Source organism: Rattus norvegicus, chromosome 2 (assembly GCF_021556685.1).
Source record: "Rattus norvegicus strain SHRSP/BbbUtx chromosome 2, alternate assembly SHRSP_T2T, whole genome shotgun sequence".
Classification (NCBI taxonomy): Eukaryota; Metazoa; Chordata; class Mammalia; order Rodentia; family Muridae; genus Rattus; species Rattus norvegicus.
Window position 1 is genome coordinate 115,147,348 of NC_141535.1, and position 22,739 is coordinate 115,170,086.

General features: G+C 40.7%; 1 protein-coding gene and 1 long non-coding RNA gene across 4 annotated transcripts in view; one reads left to right on the top strand and one right to left on the bottom strand.

The window, feature by feature from the left end:
- Positions 1–22,739, bottom strand: part of Egfem1 (EGF-like and EMI domain containing 1) — a 599,915-nt gene that overhangs the window by 94,464 nt on the left and 482,712 nt on the right. For all 3 annotated transcript variants that reach the window (XR_015662971.1, NM_001415037.2, XM_087622006.1), the window contains 1 exon segment: positions 7,844–7,966. Coding sequence is in view for 2 of the 3 variants with exons in the window: in NM_001415037.2 (NP_001401966.1) it covers positions 7,844–7,966 (123 nt within the window). In the remaining variant the exon portion in view is untranslated.
- Positions 4,895–22,594, top strand: LOC147996210 (uncharacterized). The gene is made up of 4 exons (XR_015674382.1): positions 4,895–8,029; positions 9,137–9,223; positions 21,985–22,099; positions 22,198–22,594. It is a non-coding gene; the product is annotated as an uncharacterized LOC147996210 (long non-coding RNA).

Here is a 22,739-nt window from a genome sequence, read left to right on the forward strand (position 1 = left end):
ATGCCTTTGGCTAGAATCACAGAGAAAGTTTAACAGATGGATGACATTTAATGTGAGACAGACTAAGTGGAGTTTGCGGACACCGCTGGGGATGAGCTATATCTTGGTTCAGAGGAAAGTACTTAAAGCTATCAGGAACCGTGTGTGTGTGTGTGTGTGTGTGTGTGTGTGTGTGTGTGTGTGTGTGTGTGTGTGTTTAAGTTTATATATGTGTATGGAAGTTGATGTTCATTCGCGTACATGTGTTTTTGAAGGCCAAAGAAAATCCTCTGGCATTATCCTTCAGAAGTCTTTTTTTTCAACGTCTTTATTAACTTGAGTATTTCTTATTTACATTTCAATTGTTATTCCCTTTCCCGATTTTCCAGCCAACATCCCCTTAACCACTCCCCCTCTCCTCCTATGTGGGTGTTCCCCTCCCCATCCTCCTCCCATTACCACCCTCCCCCCAACAATTACGTTCACTGGGGGTTCAGTCTTGGCAGGACCAAGGGCTTCCCCTTCCACTGGTGCTCTTACTAGGCTATTCATTGCTACCTATGCAGTTGGAGCCCAGGGTCAGTCCATGTATAGTCTTTGGGTAGTGGCTTAGTCCCTGGAAGCTCTGGTTGGTTGGTATTGTTGATAATATGGGATCTCAAGTTCCTTCAAGCTCTTTCAGTCCTTTCTAAGATTCCTTCAACAGGGTTCCCATTCTTAGTTCAGAGGTTTGTTGCTGGCATTCGCCTATGTATTTGCTGTATTCTGGCTGTGTCTCTCAGGAGAGATATACATCCGGTTCCTGTTGGCCTGCACTTCTTTGCTTCATCCATCTTGTCTAATTGGGTGGCTGTATATGTATGGGCCACATGTGGGGCAGACTCTGAATGGGTGTTCCTTCAGTCTCTGTTTTAATCTTTGCCTCTCTATTCCCTGCCAAGGGTATTCTTTTTCCTCATTTAAAGAAGGAGTGAAGCATTCGCATTTTGGTCATCCTTCTTGAATTTTCTGTGTTCTGTGCATCTAGGGTAATTCAAGCATTTGGACTAATATCCACTTATCAATGAGTGCATACCATGTGTGTTTTTCTGGGATTGGGTTACCTCACTCAGGATGATATTTTCCAATTCCATCCATTTGCCTACGAATTTCATAAACTCATTGTTTTTGATAGCTGAGAAGTATTCCATTGTGTAGATGTACCACATTTTCTGTATCCATTCCTCTGTTGAAGGGCATCTGGGTTCTTTCCAGTTTCTAGCTATTATAAATAAGGCTGCTATGAACATAGTGGAGCATGTGTCTTTGTTATATGTTGGGGCATCTTTTGGGTATATGCCCAGGAGAGGTATATAGCTGGGTCCTCAGGCAGTTCAATGTCCAATTTTCTGAGGAACCTCCAGACTGATTTCCAGAATGGTTGTACCAGTCTGCAACCCCACCAACAATGGAGGGGTGTTCCTCTTTCTCCATATCCTCACCAGCATTTGCTGTCACTTGAGTTTTTGATCTTAGCCATTCTAACTGGTGTGAGGTGAAATCTCAGGGTTGTTTTGATTTGCATTTCCCTTATGACTAAAGATGTTGAACATTTCTTTAGGTGCTTCTCACCCATTTAGCATTCCTCAGCTGTGAATTCTTTGTTTAGCTCTGAACCCCATTTTTAATAGGGTTGTCTCCCTGCAGTCTAACTTTGTGAGTTATATTTTGGATGTAAGCCCTCTGTCAGTTGAACGATTGGTAAAGATCTTTTCCCAATCAGGGTCTGTCATTGGCCTGAAGTCACTAACTAGATCCACCCCAGTGAGCCCCAGGGACGATCCTGTCATCTCAGCAGCCAGATGTGAACTGCAAGCATACGTCACTATGTCACAGAGTTTGAAATGTGTCCTGGGCTTTGACTCCAGTCTCATCATTGTGAGGTAAGCATTTCAGTGACTGAGCTACCTCCTTGTCCTGGAATCTTATTTCATAGAAGATCAAAGGAAGGAGCAATCACGACCAACTGTGCCTCATGGAGATAAAAGTTAAGTATATAAGAGAGCACCATGACATAACGTTACATAGATACTTCTTTTTTTTTTTATTTTTTTATTAACTTGAGTATTTCTTATATACATTTCAAGTGTTATTCCCTTTCCCGGTTTCCGGGCAAAATCCCCCTCCCCCCTCCCCTTCCTTATGGGTGTTCCCCTCCCAACCCTCCCCCCATTGCCGCCCTCCCCCCATAGTCTAGTTCACTGGGGGTTCAGTCTTAGCAGGACCCAGGGCTTCCCCTTCCACTGGTGCTCTTACTAGGATATTCATTGCTACCTATGGGGTCAGAGTCCAGGGTCAGTCCATGTATAGTCTTTAGGTAGTGGCTTAGTCCCTGGAAGCTCTGGTTGCTTGACATTGTTGTACTTTTGGGGTCGCGAGCCCCTTCAAGCTCTTCCAGTTCTTTCTCTGATTCCTTCAACGGGGGACCTATTCTCAGTTCAGTGGTTTGCTGCTGGCATTCGCCTCTGTATTTGCTGTATTCTGGCTGTGTCTCTCAGGAGCGATCTACATCCGGCTCCTGTCGGTCTGCACTTCTTTGCTTCATCCATCTTGTCCAATTGGGTGGCTGTATATGTATGGGCCACCTGTGGGGCAGGCTCTGAATGGGTGTTCCTTCAGTCTCTGTTTTAATCTTTGCCTCTCCCTTCCCAGCCAAGGGTGGTATTTTTCCTCATTTAAAGAAGGAGTGAAGCATTCACATTTTGATCATCCGTCTTGAGTTTCGTTTGTTCTAGGGATCTAGGGTAATTCAAGCATTTGGGCTAATAGCCACTTATCAATGAGTGCATACCATGTATGTCTTTCTGTGATTGGGTTAGCTCACTCAGGATGATATTTTCCAGTTCCAACCATTTGCCTACGAATTTCATAGACTCGTTGTTTTTGATAGCTGAGTAATATTCCATTGTGTAGATGTACCACATTTTCTGTATCCATTCCTCTGTTGAAGGGCATCTCGGTTCTTTCCATTTTCTGGCTATTATAAATAAGGCTGCGATGAACATAGTGGAGCACGTGTCTCTTTTATATGTTGAGGCATCTTTTGGGTATATGCCCAAGAGAGGTATAACTGGATCCTCAGGCAGTTCAATGTCCAATTTTCTGAGGAACCTCCAGACTGATTTCCAGAGTGGTTTTACCAGTCTGCAATCCCACCAACAATGGAGGAGTGTTCCTCTTTCTCCACATCCTCGCCAGCATCTGCTGTCACCTGAGTTTTTGATCTTAGCCATTCTCACTGGTGTGAGGTGAAATCTCAGGGTTGTTTTGATTTGCATTTCCCTTATGACTAAAGATGTTGAACATTTCTTTAGGTGTTTCTCAGCCATTCGGCATTCCTCAGCTGTGAATTCTTTGTTTAGCTCTGAACCCCATTTTTTAATAGGGTTATTTGTTTCCCTGCGGTCTAACTTCTTGAGTTCTTTGTATATTTTGGATATAAGGCCTCTATCTGTTGTAGGATTGGTAAAGATCTTTTCCCAATCTGTTGGTTGCCGTTTTGTCCTAACCACCGTGTCCTTTGCCTTACAGAAGCTTTGCAGTTTTATGAGATCCCATTTGTCGATTCTTGATCTTAGAGCATAAGCCATTGGTGTTTTGTTCAGGAAATTTTTTCCAGTGCCCATGTGTTCCAGATGCTTCCCTAGTTTTTCTTCTATTAGTTTGAGTGTGTCTGGTTTGATGTGGAGGTCCTTGATCCACTTGGACTTAAGCTTTGTACAGGGTGATAAGCATGGATCGATCTGCATTCTTCTACATGTTGCCCTCCAGTTGAACCAGCACCATTTGCTGAAAATGCTATCTTTTTTCCATTGGATGGTTTTGGCTCCTTTGTCAAAAATCAAGTGACCATAGGTGTGTGGGTTCATTTCTGGGTCTTCAATTCTATTCCATTGGTCTATCTGTCTGTCTCTGTACCAATACCATGCAGTTTTTATCACTATTGCTCTGTAATACTGCTTGAGTTCAGGGATAGTGATTCCCCCTGAAGTCCTTTTATTGTTGAGGATAGCTTTAGCTATCCTGGGTTTTTTGTTATTCCAGATGAATTTGCAAATTGTTCTGTCTAACTCTTTGAAGAATTGGATTGGTATTTTGATGGGGATTGCATTGAATCTGTAGATTGCTTTTGGTAAAATGGCCATTTTTACTAAATTAATCCTGCCAATCCATGAGCATGGGAGATCTTTCCATCTTCTGAGGTCTTCTTCAATTTCTTTCCTCAGTGTCTTGAAGTTCTTATTGTACAGATCTTTTACTTGCTTGGTTAAAATCACACCGAGGTACTTTATATTATTTGGGTCTATTATGAAGGGTGTCGTTTCCCTAATTTCTTTCTCGGCTTGTTTCTCTTTTGTATAGAGGAAGGCAACTGATTTATTTGAGTTAATTTTATACCCAGCCACTTTGCTGAAGTTGTTTATCAGCTTTAGTAGTTCTCTGGTGGAACTTTTGGGATCACTTAAATATACTATCATGTCATCTGCAAATAGTGATATTTTGACTTCTTCTTTTCCGATCTGTATCCCCTTGATCTCCTTTTGTTGTCTGATTGCTCTGGCTAGAACTTCAAGAACTATATTGAATAAGTAGGGAGAGAGTGGGCAGCCTTGTCTAGTCCCTGATTTTAGTGGGATTGCTTCGAGTTTCTCTCCATTTAGTTTAATGTTAGCAACTGGTTTGCTGTATATGGCTTTTACTATGTTTAGGTATGGGCCTTGAATTCCTATTCTTTCCAGGACTTTTATCATGAAGGGGTGTTGAATTTTGTCAAATGCTTTCTCAGCATCTAATGAAATGATCATGTGGTTTTGTTCTTTCAGTTTGTTTATATGATGGATCACGTTGATGGTTTTCCGTATATTAAACCATCCCTGCATGCCTGGGATGAAGCCTACTTGATCATGGTGGCATAGATACTTCTAAAGAAATGTCATCAACTGAAGAAATATATCTAGGATATTTTGGGGTGTCATAAACCAACACATAGAAGAATTTGAGGAAATTAAGACTGCTCAGTTTTTGACCCATAACTGCTCACTGAAGTTGCACATTGGATTTTGTGAGCAATCCAAACAGGCCTTTAAGGGAGCTAAGGCTCTGATACATGCCATTTTCCGTTACCTTTGCCAGCTGTCATAGACTCCCTTCATGCCTTTCCGTGTGACCTTGTTATTCTGACAGAGGCTGCTGCGCAGTGTCAGCCTGTATGTATATACGATGATAAAGCCATAGATGAGGTCCTTTTCTGGAAAGAAGCTTCTGCAGCTCCATGCGGGGTCAGCATCCTTACAGCAGCACAGATGTTTTAAAGCAGATGTGTGGTGGGCAGAATATACACAAAGCAAAGGAAGGAGGTTCAAATAGACTGAAATCGTCAAGTTCCAGTGGCACATCACTGTCCTCTTTTCTGTAGTCTTTGGTTTTTAAAACTAATGTCTGCTACAACCTCTGACATTGCTCTGTCTTCTGCCATAAAGTCTCGAGAGAAACTGGGACTAGTGAGATTGCATCAGTAAGTAGCAGAAGCCTGTAAGCAGCTCAGGCAGGGGGATTGTAAGTTCAAGGCCAGTTTGGGCTACATTACAAAAACCTGCTCCAAAACTAGAAATGAGCTAATTCAAAATTTCTGTATGAAGGAAAACTACATTCCTATGCAGGCTAATCTGAAGCACAGACCATTGTGGTCCCCTTCTTTACAGGCTCCTTTTTGTACATATCAGGAAAACATATGGTTTTCCTGAAGGTTCCATCTCGACCTTTAAACACAAAGCTCTCTCAAAGTGAGTCTTCCAGAAGTTTTCTCAAGGTTGATGTTACTGAAATATTAAAGTCAACAGTCTTCCTGTGACCAAAGTTCCTTGTTTGTGCACAGCAAAGGCATCAAAACCCCTGTCACAGCAAAGCATTTCTGCCCAACAGCTACTGCAGATGCCAGCCAAGGAGTTGGAGCCTCGACCTGTGTGGTCACAGAGTTCACATTTCACACAAGTTTAGTTCACTTGTTAGTTGCATGAAATAAATTTTGTTCGTATACAATGCTGGGTTTCTAAGTAGAAAGATCCACATAGAGATCAGAAATTAAATTACGGTCATAGTGACTTTATGTAGATGCCGTTTAAGGACTAGAAATGGATAAGGTCAACCATAATGTCCCAAATGAATAGATGCTCAGCTTTGACCAAGTGTCACTAGCATGATAACCATGACGGCAAAGAAGGGAAGAGTGGCTTGTTGGCGTAGCTAATGGCTGCTAGGAGCTTAGTGAACTAATTATAGCCCCAGCCTAAATGTTTGTTGTTTGCTTCTTCCTTTCATAATGACCTTGTGTTTTAGATCCATATAAACCACCAATTCAAAAATAATTTTACATTTGATAAAAAAATTCACCCCCTCAGCTTGTCCTTTTCCAACAAATTTCTCATATGCATATCTCAAATTCAAGCTGCCCCTTGCCCAGCTGTGACTTGGAACTTAGGGCAGTGATTTAAAGGGATGTTAGTAGAACATGACCTAGGAATGGAAGCATCATCGATCCTGCAGAAATCGAGAGTAAGAGTCCCTTAAATAAGTATGCCGTGGCCCATGTCCTCCTGTGTGTATTTCCTGTGCCTACCATCATGCTGATCTGAGTTCCTGGATATTACGGTATGACTTCTATCTGAATCTTCACTTGACTTTGACAAAGATCTCTTTGTCCTGATTCTTACACTTTCTCTCACACTTTCAAAACCTGCTTTCTCACATCAAGATTAGAGTAAGGACTATAGCATCTTTGTTCCCTTGCCTGGGCCTCCTTTCAGCCATGCCAGCAGTAGCAAAATGCATGTATTTACACTAGTATACAAATTGACAATGGTGGTTTATACCCCACATTTCACATTATAAACTTCATATAGTAGCACATAAAATACATTATATGCTACTAATAACAATTACGTAATGATGACATGGTCAATAAAACTTACATAAACAAAAAAGTCATTGAACTGTCCCATACCAGGTGCTATGTTGTTTACATGATAATTATTTTAAACAAGGGCCTGAGATAAATATGGAAAGTATCATGTCAGGTAAGGACTGATGCTTGGTGAAAGATAAAAAACACTTTAACTCAAATTATTTCAGTGAAAATAAGAAACATTGATAATCACACAAGGAAGATGGTTTTTTAAACTCTCTTTTCATTTACAAAATATTGTTTATTTATTCATATAAGGAAATCTATGAATCCAAAATTATGTAAACAAAGAGAGGAATTATTATTTTGTTGCTCCTAAATTACATTTAAGCACATTTTGTTGCAGAATAAATATTATGCAACCTATATCCAATTTTCGTAGTCTTAAGTATACTTGGGTAACTTCAACTTCTTTGGCATATAATTTATTATAATTTTGTTGATGACTGAGCTTTTGTCTTGAGTTTATTTTTGATTATAGTTCTACACAAGAATTCCACAGCTAGTAATTATCATGGCCTAAAGTTCCCCATCATTTCTGTTTGGTTTCATACTTGTTGTGTAAATAATAAATAACAAATTTATAGTTCAACAAATAAGCCCAAGATTATACACTATAGAAATAATCACATATTTGGAAAATCAAGTTGTGCTTGCAAACATCAATTTCTGCATTTCCTTCCCCATTTGTCTATCTTTTAATAGAGACACACCTCTTATATCCTACAATGTGGAACTGAACTCAAATGCCATCAGATTCTATAGATATTTTTTACAATAGAGAAATCTTTTTCCTCTGCCCCTTGCATGGGCAGGTCGATTTTCAATGAAAATGGCTTCAAGCTGGCTCTAATATCTACTCACTTATGCAGGTACGTTCGTCAGCATGGCGTCTGTATCCTGTGTCACAGTCACAGTGGAAGGTGCCCGGAGTGTTAATACAGCGCTGCTGGCAGCCTCCATTCACGAGTGCACACTCATCCACGTCTGCAGGAGGAAGACAGATGGCCAGGATTACAATGTCATTCTAATGTCAACTTCAGAGAAGTGGTACAAATAGTTTTTTGATACACAGTGCGCATTATATTGTACCAAAGCACCATCTCTGCTATCACAAATCTAAGCTTGTTTGATCCATTCTGCTCCACCTTGTAAACAAGAAAATGTAGATGGAAATGCTATTCAGTTTTTCGGGTTGTTTGTTTGTTTGTTTGTGTGTTTGAACAGCAACCACAAGCATTGGGACTGTCTCACAATTTTCTGTTCCTCACACACTGGCTAATTAGACAGACCTGAGATAAAGATAATTCTTGAGGAAGGAAAACTGGAGGAGAGAACCCTGTCTGGAGCAGCATACCCTATAAATAAGCACCTATTTTTGGTCTGAGCACGCTGAATAAAGGCAGTAATGGAGTTAAGACCTTGAATCTCCTTCTCATGCACTACAGTAAGCATCAGAGGAAAGACAGATGACTCAAATGAAATCATGGCTTCATGTCCTCAGAAAAATATCAATACATCGCCACTAGTTCAGGTTCTTGGTCGAAAGGCCATTTTCTGGAACGCCATGTTTATGCAAGAGGTCGCTTATTCACTTTTAGAATAAAGTGGATAATATTCAAGAAAAACTCATATTACCTCAGTTTTATTATTATCAATAAATGCCACCAGATACACAAATATGATATTGATTTCTCATTGAAAAAACTTCATTTCGGCGCGCTTACAGTTAGCTTTAGCCTCACTTGATTACTAATTACATATTTTAAATTACAAGAGGAGAAATTTGACCATGAGTTAAAAAATATATTCTTAACTGTCTTGTTTGGAGGTTTGTATAAGTGAAAATCAGGGTTTGATAGTAGATGTCTGTAATCTCAGAGGTCTGCGTTTTAAAGCAAGAGAAATCTGAATTTCAGGTTAATCTAGGCTACATAACGGGAGGGAGGAAAGGAGAGAAGGAGGGAGGGAGGAGGGAGGCAAAGATGTACAAGTTTCATGGTAACAGACATCTCTAGCTTGTCGTGTGGAGTTGCGGAGAAGATCAAATTCTCCTTGCCATTAAACTGAAACCTTCTGGAGAAGATATTTCATGTGAACAGTCTTTGCTAAAATATGAGTCACCTACGGGACAGTCAGCTTTAGTTTTTTCCTCAGGCACAGAGAAAGCGCACTATGTCAATGGCCATCACTGTACATCTCCATGTCCAGATCTCAGGATCCGTGAGGAATATTTGACCAAAGGTAAGAAAAGGCTTTTTAACTTACCAGGTATTGATTCTGTCTCTTCTGAAATAAAAGTGACACTTTATTTTCCACAATTCAGTATATCTTTTGAAAAAACTAAGATATCCAGGGTAACTCCTAATATTTTGAAAGTAAATTTTATTTCAGAGGTAAGAATTACTGACATGTCAAAATGTAAGAGTTTTTATTACATTCTGAGTGCGATATCTTGCCCCTTGGGTTTTTTTCATATAAATTGATGATAAAACAGAATTCTCTATTTCTTGCCCATTCTTTGTGCAGAGATTTAATATTTATACAGGTTAAGTTTTTGTCTTTCTCTTTTTAGGGCATTATTCTGCAGAGTCGCTATATAATTCTGAACCTTAACTCCCAACCTCCAGATTAGACCTGAATCTTCTATTTTGTATATATAAATAAAACCCTTAATTCTCAAGCACATCATACTTTCCATGATAAATTACTTGACACCTACCAGGAATCATATGGTAACATTTTATATGTCTATAGATAAATTGAAAAGAATCTTAAAATACATGAAAAACAATAAGTCATTTCTTCTGGTGAAAGAAGACAGGCATACTCCTACCTTCAGTTGATGGGCTAGGGTGTTGGGCAATTTTTAATGATTTGTTTATTTTAATTCATGAAAGTTTGTGTGTCACACAGTGCTCACAGAAGAGGGCATCGTATCCCTTGAAACTGGAGTTACAGAACATTGGTAGATGCCATGTGGGTCCTGGGAACAGGACCGTAGTCCTCTGTTAGAGCAGACAGTTCTCTTAAATGCTGAGCCATCTCTATAAAGCCTAGACAACATTTTAAACCATATGTCTGGGGCTCTCATTTGCTGTAAGAGAGAAAGCCACAGCTCTCTTTCTTTCTTTCTTTCTTCCTTTCTTTCTTTCTTTCTTCCTTTCTTTCTTTCTTTCTTTCTTTCTTTCTTTCTCTCACAGAGAGATGTTATGTGTGGATGAAAAGATAACATTAAAATAAAGTTTATTCTGATAACTTCCCCATGACCTACTCACAAAGTTTTAGTGTTTTCTCATCAAAGACATGGAGTTTATGAATTTTTTTTAAAAATCACTAACTATGCTCCCACGATATAATGAGTATGGTCTTGACATTAAGTTTTCTACATAAGCTTTGGCAAATTTATGTTCTTAGTCTACCAGGAATGTACACACACACACACACACACACACACACACACACACACACACACAGAGAGAGAGAGAGAGAGAGAGAGAGAGAGAGACAAACACACATACACACACACTCAAATACATATCCACACACAAACATACACATACAAACATGCATACACACACACATAAACACAAATACATGCACACCAAATAGCCTATGCTCTTTGAGGCACATAGTGTTAGGGAAAATATTCTACTTTTTGGCATTATCTCTGGGTCATACTCACTTCCTGGAGACTGCTTCCTCACCATAAAATAGGGTGATTAGGGGGTTCTGTGTCCCATGCTATGTCTGACTGTTTTATTTTACTTGTTCATGCAGGACATCAAAGGATAAAAGGCTACTTCTTGACTTTATATTTAGATACCAAACAACAGGTCATTTTATGCCATTAACTCGTAGAGTTGACAGCGTAAGATCTTGGGGTAAGCCTGTGGGTCAGGAAGGGGTCTGCTTGGCTTAATGTGAGAAGGGGAGAACAAAATGAGAACTGCCTGAATCGGGGGGCATTCGAAGATGCAGCAGAGGCAAGGTATACATTTAGATCTGTAGAGCTGGACAACATGGTCGTGGGAAGATGAAATGGAACTGAGAAGCAAAGCCCAAGCCTTCTTTTGTTGGTTGGGCAGTAATGAGTTCCTTGGTTTGAGTTGCTACACGCTCTTAGGCAGGTTGAGCTACAGTAGCCTGTGTTCACACAGCAGCCGAGCAAACCTATTAAAAGTTAAAAGCTCAATCATTTGTGAAGCGCCACCAAACATGAAGGTATTGCTTTGACTTTTCCCTTTATTATCCTCTTTTAGAAGATAGCAGGTTTGCTGATTATTCTGACACTGTGAAATCAATAGTCCCGAAACCTGCACACACAATAGAACCACTTGGCCTGCATTTTGAAATGCCAGTGCCAAGGTTCCAACTTTAGTCTGATTTAATCGGTCTTATTATTAAGTCTGGAAAAGAAAACAATGTTAAAAAAGCACCCTCAGTGATTCTAATGTCTAGCCTGAGCCAGGATCACCCAGAGTACTTAAAGCTTTAATTACCCAGAGATGTTGTTAAATGCAGACACTGATTCTCTAGGCCTGGGGCTTCAAGCTGAGATCCTGCATACACAACTAGACTCAAGGTGATCAGGACATAATAGGCTTATGGGTCGCAAGGAGCAAGCAACCTGTTCAGCCCAACGTTAGGCCTGACTCAATCTCACAGTAGTTTAATCAAATTAGATCAAACCAGTCCGAATGTGTAAGTCAGTACACCAGTCAGATTATAAGCATATATATCTGTGCATGCACATTTATTTACATATATGGACACATACTACAATAACTGAAATTATCAAACATTTTATTCATCAAAAACCTACAAAAAACTGACTTCCAAAAGTGTTCATGTAGTCACTCTAATAATCATAGCAAGAGAATGTCAGCACCATTTCTCATTAAATCCAATCTGCTTCTGTAAAGTATGAAGGATACCTTAGATCTTTCCTTCTGGAGTGTGCCTTATTTAGGATAAGTCTGAGCTGAGCTGTCATGACGCTCAACACTAATACTGAGGCTACCACAGGTGATTTTCTTTTCCTCCAGTCTCTGCCCAACAGAGTTAAAAACCAGAAATGTCAATATTACATTAAAATGTTATTATCAAGTGTACTTCATGTGAAGAAACAATTTCTCACAAAATTCTCCGAGTTCTGTCTTCACATCGGTTGCCTATAGAAAGCCTTGCCCTTGAAATTGGAACCTCCGGACACTGCTGGGAACAGTGATAAAGTCATTAGAAATTTTTTTCAGTATTATCACTGTGGTATAGACCCTGGATATCATACTGTAAGAGACTGTCAAAAACAATCAACTACGTCTGTTGTTTTTCCTTTTAATATCCTTTCTGCTGGTTTTACCCTCCAAACTATTTCCCCAGATGGTCACAGAATATAATAGCTTAAGAGAATTCACATTATTATCAAATATGCTTTGCACGTAAAAGCTCTCCGAGAGAGCAATGAACCACTTTTGTTACCATACAATTGAAATTGTTTCGTGTCATTTTTTTTGGTTTGTTTAGATTGTGTGACCATTTACCTGAGATCCAAAGTAAAAAGAATAAGTCTTCCACTTGACCCATAATATACTTTTCTCAGATTGATTGAAAATAAGCAAGTCCTAGGGCTGGAGAGATGGCTCAGTAGCTCGGAATGCTTGCAGCTCTCAGACTGGAGTTTGGTTCCCAGCACTAATACAGGGTAACACACGAGAGCATGTAACTCCAGTTCAAAAGGGTCTGACACCCTCTGCTAGCCTCCAGCATCCCGCACACATTATACACACACCACATTACACAGACACACAGACACACAAATAAAAATAAAAATACTGCTCTTTATTTAAAAGAAAAGCAAGTGTCATCTTCACCCTGCAGATTGCGTTATAGAAGTGTAGGGTGCAGGTAGTGAAGAGGGATGTTTCCCACTGGCCTCACTAGGAGTAGGTGGTAATCACTTCACACAGCAAAGATTTTGCTTGGAATTCTTTAGTGTGTGATAAGAAATCTAGGAATGACTTGATGAAGGGATGAATGCTTGGATTAAGTCCTATCATTAAATATTACATGCCACCTGTATTCACCAATGGATATTTAAGGACTTGAACCATTGGCTCTGTTCCCTCTTTTCATTCTTGCAAGAGATTTTAAAAGTTATTGCTATTCGAGCTTGCATGTGCAGATGCACATATCACAACACGTATGTGCAGGTCAGAGCACAGCTTGTGCAGATGTTTTTCAGCTTCTACCCTTAGGTAGACTGAAGAGATTTTTTTTTAAGTTCAGCAAGGTGGCCTGGTAAGGAAATTTACACACTGAGCCATCTCCCCAGCCAAGATACTTGTTTTGTTTTATCCAAAAAAATGCCTTTTAAGAAGTCTAGGGGACACCATTGGGCACCTATCCAAAAGACTCTATATCTTACAACAGAACTACTTGTTCATCTATGTTTTGCTCTGTTTACAATAGCCAGAAATTGGAAACAGGTTAGATGTCAATCAACAAATGAATGGATAATGAAAATGTGCTGTATTTACACAATGAAATATTACTCAGCTGTTAAAAAGAATTAAGTTCATAAATAAATGGGCGGAGCTAGACTCAGCATCCCTGTGAGGCAAACCCAGATCCTCAGAGACAATAGCGTATGTTTGGTCTTATATGTGGATGCTAGATTTAAACATTTGATACAGGTGTATCATGTAAAATAACTCAGAGGTTAGGTAAGGAGGGGCTCAAGGAAAGGGAAATCAAACATAGTGTTACAAAGGAGTAAAGAGGACACTAGACTAGGAGGGTTAAACAGGGAGGGGTATAGGACGATAGGGTAAAGCAGGGAATATGAGGAGGGACAACATCTTTGAAAAACAATATGGAAATGTGCTACCACAAAAGCTTCCTAAAATATATACACAGAAAAGACGTTTAAATGGAGTCGCCATGTAAAGAGGAGACAATACCTCAACTGGACATCTTATGTTCCCATGTGAAAAATCCGTGGACAGGAATAGGATCTATGTTACTGAATCATTGAGAAAAGCCATCCCTTAGAGCCGTAGCAAACATCATGAACTGCTGTCAAGACTATTTGTTACTCTCCACAAAGGATGGTAAGGTTCTGAAGCTGGAGACAGTACTAAATCACGTCATTAAACAAGGGGAAAGGGAGCTGCTGCCCGACTGTCTGCTTCACCCCTACAGACTGGCATTCATCGTACTGGAAGGAACTCTGCGTGCTACTAAGGGAGAACAGTAATCTTCAATATCACCCAGCTACAAACCCTGAGACCAAAATAGCAATCTGCTTGAAAGATGTACACAAAATGGACTCCATGTTTTTGTAGGTTTGTTTTTTTGTTGTTGTTGTTTCTTTTTCCTTTTGGCTTTTAGTAATTTTTTGTCTTTGTGCGTGTATGTGTATGTGTGTGTGTGTGTGTGTGTGTGTGTGTGTGTGTGTGTGTGTGTGTGAGAGAGAGAGAGAGAGAGAGAGAGAGAGAGAGAGAGGGAGAGAGAGAGAGAGAGAAAATGAAGTTGGTTGAATAAGAAAGTTGGGAGAATCTGACTGATCTGGGCAATGGAAATTGAAAGAATAGTTTCAAAGTGTATTCTATTTTTAAAAAAAAGGTATCAACAACAACAATAAAAAAACAGGCTACAAAATAATTCCTAAAATTGCTAATGAACAAATTTAAACCATACCTGCAGCAACATTGAGTGTCTTCCTGCTTGTTGGACATCTAATTCTCTCCTTTCATTTGTAATAACCTTCAGAAGAAGCCATGTGGTTTGTGTGAGATGGAGGAATCCCCTTTCACATCCAGGTAGACTTTATCTGGATTCTGCTTTACCTGTGGCTCTCTCACCAGGACCCCAAGTAGGTGCCACAGCAGAGCACTGTCTGAGATTACTCCTGCCTGGGGCCAGGAAGCCAGGCAGGACGACCATGCTGGGAACCACGCCCAGCTCAGTATCAGGCTACCCAAGGTTGGCAGAGCAAGCTTTAGTTGAGCCCCAGCCTGGTGCCATGCAGGCCCAGGTGGGCAGACCTCACTCAAGATCATCCTCTGCTTGGTGACACATAGCAGGTGTGGGGCATTGCACTCCCGAGATGACCCCAGAAACCCAGAAGCCCTGGATGACACTAAGATGAGAGATAAGTGAGTGGTTGAGAGACGGAAGAGAAAAGGAAGCAGAAGAATGCGTGGACAATGAAGAGAGGTAGAGCTGGAGATTCAAGAGTTGTGAGAAAAAAAACCTGAGGTCCTGGCCCATGCTGCCACAGAGGGCCCTGTCTGGGTCTATGGTCCAGCAGCAGCACTGTGGGCCTGTTACCCCCAAAGGCCAGGAGAGGTCCCTGGTCTGGCTTGTCACCTAATGTTGGCTGATCTCTGAGTGCTGTGAAGGGATAGCTCTGCCCTCCACCTAGGCATTGTAGGAGTGCTGGCCCTGAAGCCATGAGAGTAGGAGCATTGGCCCTGCCAGCTGCAGTTCTCAGGAGAGAGGGCCTCCCACCTACATCAGGAAGCACAGGAGAGCTAGCCATGGTTGCAGCAGGCCATGAGGGTGTGAGCAAGACAGAGCTGGCCTTGCCACTCATCTGCTGTGTGGTGGCATAAGCTAGGGAGAGATGCCCCCCACTCCTGCCCCTGGCCATCCGTGGCAAGTGGGAGAGCTGGTCTTGGCTCATGGAAACAGGAAAATGGGCCATGCCCCTTATCAGCTGCAGCACTTGGGAGAGTGGGTCTTGTTCCTTGCCTGGACAGCACAATATAGCTGACCATGGCATGGTCATAGGTGAACTGGCCCCAAGGGCATCAGAGTTTGCCCTGGTTGTGTACCTGTTGGAGAGGTGGTAGGCTGACCAGCTCAGCAAACATGCAGACCCAGAACCAGGAATTTGAGTTGGTCCACCACAACATGTACCCCATCTATGAAATGCTAGATCTCCATGGTCCTACAGCTCTACACGGCACCCGGGATACCCTAAAGGAGTCCTAGTAAAGATCTAGTATTGATAGTGTTACAGAAGCCTAGAACCAGACCAGTGTCTCATTGCAATGAATACGTAAGTTATATGGACAAAAGGGTATACTCTGGGACACACTGTGACAAAGGGCAGCTTTCCCAACAAGACTTTGGTAGGGAGGTTACAAGGGTGGAGGCAGGTACAATGGACAGGGAGGTGAATGGGATTAGAGTTCATGATGCAAAACTCACAAAGAATCAATAAAAGGTTTAATTAAAATTAAGGTTGATATACAAAGATTTTAAATTGTAATATTGTCAGTTTTTAATATTTTCTCAAATGGTTAAATTGATTGCATATTATTTAGGAACTACTTTGCTGTAATGAGTTTCAGAAGTCATTTCACATTAAACATTCTGAAGAGATTTTCAGCATTTGAAAAGATAATGAATAACTTTCTGTGTGATCCTTTCAGCATGGAGTTTAACATGTATAGATTAGAAATCCTGTGTCATACATGTCCTCCTGCAGAGATAAGGTATTTTTCACGAATGTCTATCAATTGGGCAAACATGCAACCAAGGGTTGGCACAGAATTGAATGACCCGCAGAGACCCTGACATGGAGCCTATTGTGGTTTGTGGTTTGAATGAGTGGCCTCCATAGGTGCCTATGTTTAAAAGCTTGGGCCTCAGTTTGTGGAATGGTTTGGGAAAGATTAGGAGGTGTAGCCTGGTCGGAGTATAACATTTAAAATGTAAATACATAAAATATCTAATACAAATAGAAATGTTATTTTGAAGGCAATAAAGACTTCTCCAAATAGCAAAAATGAAACCAAAAAACAAACAAACAAAAAAATCTCAAAACCTAGCCAGGGCCCTGTGTCTCACTCTCCATTTGCTGCCTGCAGATTAGGGTATAAAACTCTCAGCTACTGCTCAACACCATGTCTGTTTGCTTCCTGTCATGACAATCACAGACTAATTCCCTAAAGCTTTAAGCAAGCTCCCAGTTAAACATGCTCTTTTATAAGAGTTGCCTTGGTCATGATGTCTCCTCACAGTAATATAACAACAACCAAGACAGAGCCTTGGTTACAAAAGTCATTTGTATCTCCAACTGTTCCATTAAGTGTGCAGTGACCACTTTGACACTTTGAGTATTTGATGCATATTATTTTCTTGCTCATAAATAAAAGTACTTTGAAGTAAACATGTTGTACAGTGATTGAGTAGGAGGAAGTCACTAGTTCAAACACAGCATCTACTAGTAAAACAGTGTGCTGTGCATGGTATATACTCACTTATAAGTGTATATTAGCAATAAAGTACAGGATAAGCATGTTATAAACCACAGACACAAAGAAATTAAGTAACAAACAGGGCCCAAGGGAGGATCTCACCATGGAGAGGAATAGATTAGATATTGGGGTTAGATGGAAGGAGGGAGTTGAGTTGGAGAGGGCTGGGGATGAGAATAGGAGGGATGAGGTGAGTAGAGGATAGAGAAAGCAAGAACTGGGAGAGAGATCTAAAATGGAATGGCATCTCTGGAACAAGCTAGAAACCTACAACAAGGGAAACTCCCAGACATATATGAGGGTGACCTAGCTCCTAGCAGTATGAAATGAACACCTCCTATAACCAGATAAGACTTCCAGTGGAGGGATGGGGACACCAACCCACCAACAATACCTTTCACCCAAAATTTGTCCTGTCAACAGGATGTACAGAGATAAAGATAGAGCAGAACTTGAGGGAATGGACAACCAATAACTAGTCCAACTTGGGTCTATCCCCTGACGCTATTGATGGTATTCTGCCATACTTGCAAACAAGAGCCTAGCATAATTGTCCTCTGAGAGGCTTCACCCAGCAGCTGACAGAAATGAATGCAGAGAACCACAGCCAGACATTAGTCGGAGCTTAGGGGATCTTGTGGAAGAATGTGAAGAAGTATTGAAGGAGCCAGTGAGGTCAAGGACACTACAAGAAAACCTATAAAATCCACTAATATGAGCCAAAAATGGTTCACAGAGACTGAACCACCAACCAGGAAGCATGCATCCAATGGACCTAGGCATGCTACACATATGTAAGAGATGTGCAGCTTGGTCTTCATGTGGGATCCCTAACAACTGGAGTGACAGCTTTCTCTGAATCTGAGCTCTACCTTTGATCTCCTTTCCCTTAACTGGGATGCCTTGTCTAGGTTCAGTACTAGAATATGTGCCTAGTCCTTCTGCAACTTGATATGCCAAGACACGTAGCTATCCATGGAAGGTTCCTCTTCTCTTTGGAGAAAGGGAAGGGGAGGTAAGGAGGGAAGAGGGGATGGGGAGGGACTAGGAGGAGAGGAGGGGGGGGAAGTCAGGAAACTGTGATGGGAATACAAAATAAATTAATTAATTTTTGAGGAATAAAAGGTGTGTTGTCTCTCTGATCATTAAGATGGTGTTTTAGTGAGAGTTCCCATTGCTGTAAAGAGACACCATGATTAAGGCAATTCTTATAAGGACAACATTTAATCAGAACTAGCTTACAGGTTCAAAGGTTCAGTCCATTATTATCAAAGTTGGAAGCATTGCAGCATGCAGGCAGACATAGTGCTGGAGGAGAAGCCAAGAGTTCTACCTCTTATCCAGAAGGCAAACAGGAGAAAGGATGGCTTCCAGGTAACTAGCAGAAGGGTCTCAAAGGCCATGCCCACAATGACACATATCCTCCAACAAGGCCACACCTCCTAATAGTGCCATTCCTTGGGCCAAGCATATTCAAACCACCATAGATGGTTAATTAGAGGTTCATCAAGGGTCTGTAATTTGAACTTACTACTGAAGTAATTTATTAGAAAAATTATATCTCATAAAGACATTTATGATGCATATGCTTGGTATCACACACATACAATGTTAGTACTAGGGAAACTGAGGTATGAGGATCTTGAGCTAGATGCTAGCTTGGGCCACATAGTGATTTTGAGGCTGTCCTGGACCTCAGAGCTATCCTTGTAAATAAATAAACAAACAAACAAACAAACAAAATAAGTAGATAAGTAAATATCTTACTTGAAAATTTGTGGCAAACTTGATTCATTGTGTAAAACAAGCATTAAGAACTTGTCATACTGTATAAAGTCCATGTATGTGGTGGTCTGAGCCCTGATCAAGCTAACTCTTAGAAGAGTTTTCTCCTAGCCTCTGTGCATAATAGTCCTGGGTTTCAGCCCCAGCTTCTGCTCTTTATGATTTGTTTCTTATCTCCTGGGAACACAAGCTATGGTATCTTAATGCTCAAGTCCCCACTATTATGAATGCGGATAATAAATGAATAATTCTAAGGCACAATTACCTTCATTTCTCCTGTCCTTGCTATCAAAAAAGTTATTCATTATGACCAGTGGTGGCGCATGACTTTAATTCAAGCACTCGTGTTGCAAAGGCAGGCAGATCTCTTAGTTTGAGGCCAGCTTGGTCTACAGAGTGAGTTATAATAGGACAGCCAGGACTACACAAAGAAAATATTTCTCAAAACCAAACCAAAACAAACAAATAAAGGCTACTCAATTCCTGGCTAGGGGGTTCACTAAACAATAAGACAGGATATCTCAGGAAAAGAAAAAAGAAAAACAATTTAGGAAAGACACAAAAAGTACCTTTCAGAGCCATGAGAGTACACCAAAGAGCAATGCACAAGAATTTGTTTCTTTGTGCTAAGGATAGAAGAGTTTGCACCTTTTCATAGAAAATGCAATAATTCAGCAAAGTAAGGGTTAAAGTAGAAAAAGATCATGTTGGAAATGTTACTGAGACTTGACCCTGGAGGGCCAATTTTATGACATGCTTGTAGATAATGGCTTCACTCCATACATGATGGACAACGGCAAGGGAAGGAATGGAGGGGCAAAAAGCTGAGTCCAGAGTTGCCCGTCAATCACCAGTGTCAAAATACACATGAAAGTTAACAAAGAGCTGACCTAAGCGACTACTCGTAGACATAGAGAGATATAGGCAGATATAGAGAGATGTAAAGAGAGGAAATGAATGTGACTTAGTTGGCGAGTGGATTTGATGGAAGGGAGTGTGTTAAGGTCAATTGCCTTGAGCAATTGGAGGGATGCTTATGGCGGCCCCTGAAATAGCGCAATGAGAAAACTTTTCATATTGAAAGCATAGTCAGTTTTGAACATAAGTGATTTGACAGCCAAGTGAGATTGGAAATAGAGGATATCTACTGGGCATCTGAGAGTTTGGATAAAGACACTGGGAGGCAAATAGGAACTGAATTTTCCAGCTACCATCTATTGATATGTGTAGGCCTTGGGGATCCATCCTTGACAGTTACCATCACACACTTCCAATTTAATCCTAAATTTCATTGGAGCAAACTTACTTTCCATTACATGTCAAATCTATTTCTTTCAAGTCATCGCTGTCTTGCTAATTTAACCTTCATGGATGATTGGAATGCCCTAATAAATTCTTCCACAGACTTTCTTCCTAACGCACCATGCTGAGGTTTTGAAAATGAAAATAAAACTGTGGTCAACTCCTGCATAACCTCACTTCTGCCAGTTCTGTGCTTCCTATCCCATTTGTGTTCTCTTATCTAACTTTCCCTTACTTGATCTCATGATTTCCAATTCATCCTAGAGACATCCAACTGAACACCACACCTTCAGAGGCTATAGCTGTCTCTCAATATCTGTATGCCATACTTTTGCAAAGCCTTCTTTTGGAGTTATTGACTTATCTGTCCATATAGATTCCCTCATGTGCACATTTGTTTAATTTCCGTGTTGTCTTCATTAGACACTAACACCATGGGGGGAAGAGCTCTGTTAGTTTATGTTCACAATAATAATCCCATTATTTGACATACATACAATTCTCTAAATTTCTGATAAAGGAGAACACATTGGATTAGCTGTATACAGATAATAACTCAGACCACAGGAGCAGGTGACCTCACTAAGCATGGTCAAATTAACTAAAGCAGGATGGATTCTCTCCTTAGAAAACACAAATTGTTGTTGTAAAAATATAAAAATAATAAAGAGTAACTGTGTTTTTTACCCCGCTAGCTCTGTACCGTGGTGCCCAGATATCTGCTAGGTATCTTGGCAAAAGCACATCCCAGCCACACACTTTCCTTCACTCAAACCCTCACATAAATGAACACACAACACAATAATCTTAGATCCAATTGGTAAGATATAATTGCCCACTTAAACATGCAATGCCTGGTACTATCCATCCCTTGAGAACATTAATAACAACCTGTAAATACACAGAGCAGAATCTTAACATCACCTGCCACCTTGTCCTGCCACGGCTTCTCTGCCCCTCTCCTCCGCCCTGTCTCCTCCTCTCTCCCCTAGTCTCCTCCTCTTCCTTCAAACTTCTCTCCCACCCATCCTTCCTTCTCCTCCAATGACAGGCCTCCTCTATCCTGTACCTGCCCCTCACCAGTGACATCATCCTACAACAAATGACTACTATCACTTAAGGCAGGCTGAGAAAGGAAGACAGACTACCAGATCCTGGTTACCCTGGCCTGTCTATGTGATATATCCTAGAGTCACTTCAGAGGAAAGCCTCAGTTCAGCAACTGTCTAGATCATATTGGCCAGTGATCACCTGTCTTGGGGACAATCTTGTGCTCTGACTGGAAGGTGTTTCTCTGCTCATTTGTGTTCCAGATAAGTAATGTCTGTGTGTTTGTTATTCACTTATCTGTTTGAGATAGAGTTTCACCTTGTCTGACCTGGGAAATCACTTGTAGACCAGGGTGGCTTTACACTCGCAGAGATTTGAGTGTCTCTGCTTCCCAAGTTAAAGGCGTATGCCGCCATGTCCCCAGAGAATGAGAAATCTTAAAATTCAGTCCAAGTGGAAAGTTGATTTTAGCTGATGCTAGCTGATGTTAGTTGATGTTCACTTGTTAGCTTCAAGTGTCTACACTTGAAGTAGAATAAGGTAAAAAGAGCAATTGTTAGATACGTATTTATTGATCTATTCACTGATTTACTTAAGCATTCCTGGCACTGCCTATTGACCAAGCCTGACTTCACTCGCCACCTGGAACAGAAAGACCTGGAGAATTCGTTGAGACAATGGGCTGTTGCCCTCCACAACCTGCTGACTGCTGGTGAGTGTGTCCATAATTCCTGTTGCTTGCCTCCCTCCCTTGTGATTTTCGAACATAAAATGTGAATACAAATTGTCCCTGGGGTAAAAACCTTTCAGGACCTGTCCTGGCTTCCAACCACTGGTGACATCTTATTTCCACTTTTATTGGTGTTGGAGAGCTTATTCCAGAAAGATCCACACGGTACAACGCTGCATAACTGTGGTTTCTCCATCAGAGGAAGAGTCTTTGAAAACATGCAAACGCCAGAAACAAGATAAATGAAGAGACAAAAGCTGCATAATATTTGATTAATTTAATCGTTTAGTGACTTTGGCATCCTTCCCCCTTTGTTCTTCACTATGAGAAGCTGGCTATGCTCTTTATGCTTCAGCTTCCCCTTTGATGAAACGGCTGCCTTTACTTTCACTTATAATTTAATTCATTCTTATGCTCTTTCTCTACATCACACTTATCTGATATTTATAAATACTAAAAGCTGGATTTTAAAGTTTACTTTCCTTTGTTCTGTTTCTTTTCTTTCCCCCTGCAATGAAATCTCCAAAAAGATCAATTTAATTGAAAGTGCACCTTTAAACTATCTAGGATTTAAGCGTTTAATTAGAGATCCATTAAAATAATTGTACTCACTTTTAAAGTA